The sequence below is a fragment of the Aphelocoma coerulescens genome, chromosome 7 (genome assembly GCF_041296385.1).
Source record: "Aphelocoma coerulescens isolate FSJ_1873_10779 chromosome 7, UR_Acoe_1.0, whole genome shotgun sequence".
In the NCBI taxonomy this organism is placed as follows: Eukaryota; Metazoa; Chordata; class Aves; order Passeriformes; family Corvidae; genus Aphelocoma; species Aphelocoma coerulescens.
This window is the reverse complement of record NC_091021.1, coordinates 19,449,885-19,456,896: the sequence shown is the minus strand read 5'-3', so window position 1 is coordinate 19,456,896 and position 7,012 is coordinate 19,449,885. Positions and strand designations below refer to the sequence as shown.

Here is a 7,012-nt window from a genome sequence, read left to right as displayed (position 1 = left end):
CTAAATCCGTCATTCAGGCGCGGGGGGTAGCGCCCTGGAATCTAGCGAAGGGAAGATTTTTCTCTTCAGTCTGTCGAGGCATTTTCCCGGTTCGGCCGGAGCCTGCCTGTCCTGCCGCCGCCCCGGGACCTGAGCGGCTGCCGCCCGCTGGCGTCTGGACGGGACTCCGGTGCGGTGCTCCAGGAGACTAGACTACTAAACCTGCCTGTTCTTCCTTCCAGCAAATTCCTTGCTGCCCACCCCTCAGAGGAATATCGAGAAAATACGAGCTCCGAGGACTGGGGCTTTTCTGAAAGGATGGCTTCCTCCGCTCCCTCGTCCTCCAACGATGCTCCGGACCCCACCCCACCTAATTTGCGACCCACAAGTAGGTTTTAATATTTTCTTCGTTTTAAGTGTTTTGGAGGCTTTCTCCACTTAGGCTCAAAAAAAACGAGTTTCGAAACGAAATTATGCATCTGTGAAGCCCTGTTCCGCGCCATTAAGCAAAGTGCGGAAAGTGCTCTACACAAAGAAACCATCTTCGTACTGGGAACAGGAGAGGTCGGTCCGTGGCGAATAAAACGCTGTGAGGAAAAGCCCACCTTAGTGGCCAACGCTGTCTTTACCTTACAGCCGCCTTTGAGAGATATAGACAATAAACTGACCTCCCAGATGGACAAAAAATCGGGATGTTGGAAGGGGTGTGGAGAAAATGAATCCGTTAAAGGGCGAAGTTACACCAGGATATTAAAGCGGATGTCTCCCCGCTACATTTTATAAATGCTAATGCTGCAGCTTCCTTTCAGCCTACGCTGAAGCCTGTAATCAAGCGAAATTTGGATGCTAATTGCAGCTTTTCAAAGCGTTATATTCCTAATTGCTCTGAATTCGCCTTGAGTTATTGAGGTGTGAGTGGGAAGCAAAGGCTGCTGCAGGTGGATAGAGAATCAGTTTATAGCCCTCCCAGGCAGTTCAGACCGTCGCCTACAGAAAAAGACAATAATAATTTTAAAAAGAGGCTAGAAGCTATAAAGATCGGAGACAAAGAGCGAATAACAGTAAGAAATGAACGGTTGTCAGGGACAGCAGAGCGGGTAATAGCTTTTACCCGGAAAGAGCTACGAGGCATGAGCATCGGAGTCATTATTGTCATTATTCTGAAACTGGAAAAAAAAACGGGGGAGGGGGCGAACGGCAGCACTGGGTCTTGTTTCAGGCGCGCGTGACAGGCACTGCTGCCTTCGACTGAGGTGTCACACGCAGAAATCGAATTAATTTGCAACACGGCTAAAACTGAGATAACCTCTGGCAGCAGCACCCCGCCCTGCCCACACAGGCTCCCCGCCCTCGGGCACTCTCTCAGCGTCCCTGCCGAGAGGGCTTCTCTGCCCGGTCGGGAGCACCGTGCCGCTTCCCCCTCCCCGAGAGTCGGGCCGCTGTCCTCCGTGCTTGGGTGAGCCGTCCTCGTCCCGGTTCCTCTGAAACCTTCTCCCCTCATGCCCCAACGCCAGGTCAGCGCTCCCTCTCCCCCGGTCGCCCTCCGAGGTCCATCGCTGCCGGATTTCTGGCTGCCCCTTGCCGCGGGCGACGGATCGGAGAGGCTCGGCAGTGCCCGGCCCCGCGGTTGGTGCACCCTCCAACCTCGGTCCTGGGCTTCGTTCCCCGCTTCCCATGGGTTCAGTCCGGGCCGACCGGGGCGTTCCCGAGCCACGACTCCAGGGGCTGGGAAGCAGCCTGTTCCCTCTGGGGTGCGGTCCTAGTAGGGCCGTCGGCAGCCCGTCAGTCCGTCCGAGGTTCGGTGATGCGAGTCCGATCATCTAGTCAAATACTATTTTTCACCCAATTAATTCCTGAACTCTTTTGTGACCCCATTTCACGCCACTTTATTTTAAGCTGCTACTTCCCTGGAGCCCCGCCAGTAAATGATGAGATGTCAGGTCCCGAGTGCCTTCCCCTCTCCTCTGGGCAGGCCAGCATGTCACCTCGGTGTCATCCGAGCCTCAGCTGCCCCGCGCCCAGTGCCGCCGGGCTTGGAATCTCACGGCGATGGAGCCGTGCGCGGGGGACCGGGTGGGGCGCGGCGGCCGGGCAGCCCCGCTGCCCCAGGGGAACAAATCTGCTCTCTCTTCCAGCTTACGACTCGTGGTGCGGTGTGGCTCACGGGTGCACCAGGAAGATCGGGCTGAAGATATGCGGTAAGTGCGGCCGTGCCTCCCCGTACGACACCCCGCACACCCACGCGTGACTACGCGGCCGCCCCGGCGGGGGCAGCGCCGGCCGAGCGCCCCCGAGCCCGGCCCCGCCTCGGGCGCCCCCTGCCGGCCGCAGAGAGGCTCGGCGGCCCCGGCCCCGCCGCTGTGCCCCCCTTGCGCTGTCGGTGGCCGAGGTTTTGTCCGCCGGAGAGCGGAGGGCTGCGGCCCCGCTGCCCCTCCTGCCACACACGGGGGGTGCAGGCGCCGGGCGCTCCGGGCGAAGAAAGCGCAGGAGCCGGCGGGAAGGGAGAACGGGGCCGAGGGGCCAGTTCGCCGCCTCTCACTGTCTGAAATTTTTCAACCTTATCTGACTAGAAAATACGGATCTCCTGGGGAAAAAAGATTAACGAGAGCCTTATTAAAGAGCAATTCGTCAGCTTGCTGTGCTGGTAAGATAGCGCTGGCAGCCAGTCAGCGCGCAGGCACATGAAATGCAGAAGGGAAACAAATGCACAATCAGATCGCAACGTTATAGCAAGAGATTCATTTGCAGATAACAAGCTGTCTTCCTTCTCTAGATTTCTAAGTAGCGTCTTCGCTTTCAGAGACTAACAGTCAAATCTTCATATTGTGATGGAGAGAATCATTCCGTTTAGCCCATACCCCCTACGCATAGAAATAATTTCCCCTTTTCCCCTCTGTCTCTTTTGGGGAGATGGGATATACGTCTTGGGAGAAACGAACCTTTTTTTCAATGCAAAGGAACATTTAAACCTCTTTCCCTGCTTGCTTGAGTCGAAGTTCATTCACTAAACGTTTTGTCATCTGGAAGTTTGAACAGGAAAAGAATCAGGGTGCAAATGTTTAGCCCTGTGTCTGAGAGATTTCACTGGTAGCCGCTGGCGACATTAACGAGTAGTCGCTTAGTTCTATAAATAGCTCCTGATCTGGGTTTAATGGACCATTTCCCTACCAGTCCCCTCAGTGGCTGGAGCGATGGGCATTTTCACCATCATTTTAATTTAGCCCGGCAAGCAGAACTGATAAAGTAACGCGCTGTTAGGCGTGCTCCGTGTTGCTAGACTACCGGGGTTAGAGACGGACAGTGCAGCTTCTCTCAATGAGATCAAATACGCTGAAAATGAAATATCCCACCATTTTGGATTTGAAAAAGGCATAAGAGAGCTTAGTGAAGGCTTTGTGAAGGGAGTTCAAGACAAGATGTATTTTTGGTTGTGGTTTGGTGCTCAGTTTTCCTTGATTGGCTCTTTTCTGTTTTACATGAAAAATATACTCTGAATAGTGAGTGACGCCAGTTTGAAATGCTCGGATTTGATCGCGACCACTGTTTTTGCTTGTATGAGCCCTCGTATTTGAATCGAACACCTTCACAAAGACATACAGGGAACGTTGCCTATGGTAAACAGAATGGAGTATTAAGGTTGCCAAGAATTCTAATTACACATGCTAAACGAGTTAACGTTTGACTGTTGCAGATGATATCTCCTTGTCCTTACCTTTCGCAAGACATTATTCCGGACCCTAAATATTGTATAGTCGCAAAGGCGCCTTGGAATTGTTCCTTCTGTGCGTATCACACTGAAGTTGATTAATTTTGAATGCAAACTTCAAATAAGGGTTGACCTCAGAGAAAAGGCAGGTCTTGAACAATGAGTTGGTTCTTCCATTTGGGTTGTATATTATGTGTTTGACATTTATAAAAATTACGTATCCAAGATGTATGTAATTTCTTCTCAAATAACTGACCGATTTAAGGATCAGCTTTGTTTCCTTTTCTGGTTGAAAGCCCCCGCCTGAAAAGAGTGCTGCCGCTGCCACCACCACTACCCCCTCCCCACCCCACAACTCCCCCCCCCGTCTTCGTCTCTGCACATATCCACTTAAAAAAAACCCAAAACCAAAACCAAAAACAAACATAAAAAACACCCCCAACCCCCTATTTTAAAGCGGTTTAATGAACAGTCACAGCGGGCAAAATACGGGCAGATTCCCCCTGTGTCTGGATTTGTATGCTACACCTTTCATTCCCACCCTGGCAGTTGTTATTGCTGAGACTGATCCTGCTAACATTTGCTTGGCATCAGTGGAAGTGCTCAACGTAGTAAAATTGCTCAGGTGCATCTTCAGCCGTTTGGCCGCCGCCAGATGATGATTCCAAGCCCAGTGAGCAACGCGGAAGAGTGAGGCTTCAAAAGCAGCCCATGTATGTTAGAAACTCGGCTCGTCTCCGAAGTCCGTGGGATCTATGCTGCCAAGTCACGTAGGTGATGCTAAACACCCCGACCGCGGGGTGGGACCAGGATCTCCTGCAGCTGCCACCGACGTGCATCCCCCGACGGCTGCGGTGCGCGCCGGGACCCGGCAGGTCTGTCCCCGCCTCGGAACCTGAGTGTCCCCCCAGGGCTGCGAGGCCGAGGGGGACACACACACCTGCCTTTGTGCGAGGCCTGATGTGAAATCACCCTGAATTTGTGGTCACGTTGCGCACCGAGGGACTCCCTCGCCAGTCTGGTGTCACTCGGCTTTTGAAAACTTGGTGTCTTAAAGCGCATCAATGAAAATGCACCTGCGGGACGGACCTACTGCTGAGAAAGGCTGCGCTGTCTGCTTCTCCAGGAGAAGCAGCGTGGACGCTATTTCATACTCTGCTACTTGCTGGAACTCTACTACACCGGCCTCACTTTTCACGTAGGACACAGATGAAAGGTCGGCTACAGTCATGCTCTACTCCCCGGGCGCGGAAGGAGTCCTCGAGGGCCGGCTGTTATGCTTCTCTGTAGCCCGGGACGGCGCTGGGGAACGTCCCATACCCTCCCTCGGGAAACGAGACGGTCCAGTGGCTCCAGAGCGCGGGCTGTCCCTGCCCCCCAGGCTCCTCCTTATACGGAGTCTCCAGGTCCACGAGACACTGCCGTGGACGAGGGACTTGGGCGAAGGGCACGTTACCTACAGCCGGATGAGCTGATGTCGGGCGACAGCGAGATCCTGCCTACAGGCTTTTTTTGTCCTCTAATCTCCGCCCTCGAGCCTCCCCAGCGCGGCCGCGCAGCCCCGCGAGCCCCACGAGGCGCTGGCTGACAGGCCCCATGCGCAGTCGCTTCCAGCCCCAGCTGATCCCCGCCGCCGGCTTCGGGACATGATAAAGGGGCCGGGGAGCCTCCGCGGGGAAGAACAGCCGCGGAGTCGTTCGGGCAAGGGCTGAGCTCCCTGCCCGCAGCGTCTAGTTAGGTCAGACCCTTTAGCGAAGCCACGGCCACGCTGAGCCCGATAAGAGTTAACTGGAGGCAACTGCAGCCTTTCTCTGTTGCTGAAGCTGCGCTCCCTCTTTTCCCAACCTCTAAGGAATGCGTGTCTGCACGTCGAGGAGAGCGCCTGTTGTGCGAGGAGCACGACTCTTGAGGGAAGCAGAGCAGACGTCTCTTCTCACGGAACTCGTCCCACTTTTTTAGGCTCTTAAGTGGCACTGCCACCGAGAACCTAAAAAAAAAGACAGATGGAGGGGAAAAAAAGCAAAATGAAGCCTCAGGACCTGGTAAAAGAGGATTCATAATTCAGTTTACACTGCACCTGCTTCGATATCAGCTGCTCCTCCTAATAGCACTAGCTGTTGCAGGACCTAATGATCGCTGCAAGAGCCATTAGAAGCAGTAACAACATAACTATATATATATATGGACGGCTACTCTTATGCACGAAGTTTCCCTTAAATAGTCTTTGTTTCATTCGTAAAAGCATCACAGAAAAAGACTAATCAGTAGAAGATCAGAATTAAAAGGCAAAACGTGAAGTGTTCACTGAAAGTATGGCTCCGACGAACTTACCTGTGAGCGACCCTCCTGGAGACTCGTATTGGGTACCCGACTGATGCAGAAGAGGCTGCCAGCCGAGTGCTCCGTTTTCGGTAGCTCTTTCCTGACTGCCTGGCTGGCAGCAAGGTCCGAGGCACAGGGAGCCGTCGGCCCAGCAGCTCACTGTCGCTCCCTGTTCAGCCCCTACTCCTACCCAAGGTGCAGGGGTCCCCTATGGGCCGGCGGTGGGCGCCCGATGGGAGGCTCCGGAGAGCAGGGACACATGGCTGGAAAGCGGAAGGCGCTGGACAGAAGCGGCATCGGGGGACGTGGGTGAGCGAACTCAGGACGTTGTTTTTCCTGCCTGCTAAGCCCTTCTTTCTGGCGGATATCCCCAGCCGCGACGAGCCTCGGTTTTGATTGTTGCTTGCTTTAAAAGAAAAGAAAGAATAAAGGAGACCGGCGCCGCCGTAGTGCCTCTTCCAAACATGCAGGCACGCTCGCTGTAACCTGGAAGGTCAAACTCCGATGCTTTCCTCAATGACGAAAAGCCCAACACTATGCGTGTTTTAGTGGGCATCATAGATTTAATAGATCAAATCCAGAAAAATAATTGTTCTCCCTGCCTTGTTAAAGTAGACAGATCTCATTACCCGCCGCGGTCTCTGCGTGGCTCCCGCCCCCATAATTCTTGGGGTGAGTGGGTTTATTATTGCTGCGGCATATAACAGCGGCAGTTGTGTTCGGGTTCTGGGCGCCAAAGATGCGTTTCCGGTGAGAGCGGAGCTACTAAAACCTCCGGGGATGATTACTGTTAGCATCAAAGCATCTTTTCAGGTGGAAAATCCGCATCAGTACTTACTGATAATAGAAGGTGGGGTTATATGAGTGCTACTGGTGTCCTCAGAGCTCTAGCACTCTCAGGACGGCTGCTCCAGAATGGCTGCTTGTTCTCATGCCTTTTGTGCATGTGTGAGAGCACCACGAGGAGAACTGAAAATGGCCCTGATTTTAATCATACATCATTGC

The 7,012-nt window shown here is 53.7% G+C and overlaps 1 protein-coding gene across 1 annotated transcript in view; it reads left to right on the top strand.

Annotated features, from left to right (window-relative positions):
- Positions 1-282: 282 nt before the first annotated feature.
- Positions 283-7,012, top strand: part of GAD1 (glutamate decarboxylase 1) — a 28,218-nt gene continuing 21,488 nt past the window's right edge. The window contains exons 1-2 of the mRNA XM_069021523.1: positions 283-367; positions 2,115-2,177. Of these exons, the coding sequence (XP_068877624.1) occupies positions 298-367; positions 2,115-2,177 (133 nt within the window). The 5' untranslated portion in view covers positions 283-297. The remainder of the gene's footprint in view (positions 368-2,114; positions 2,178-7,012) is intronic.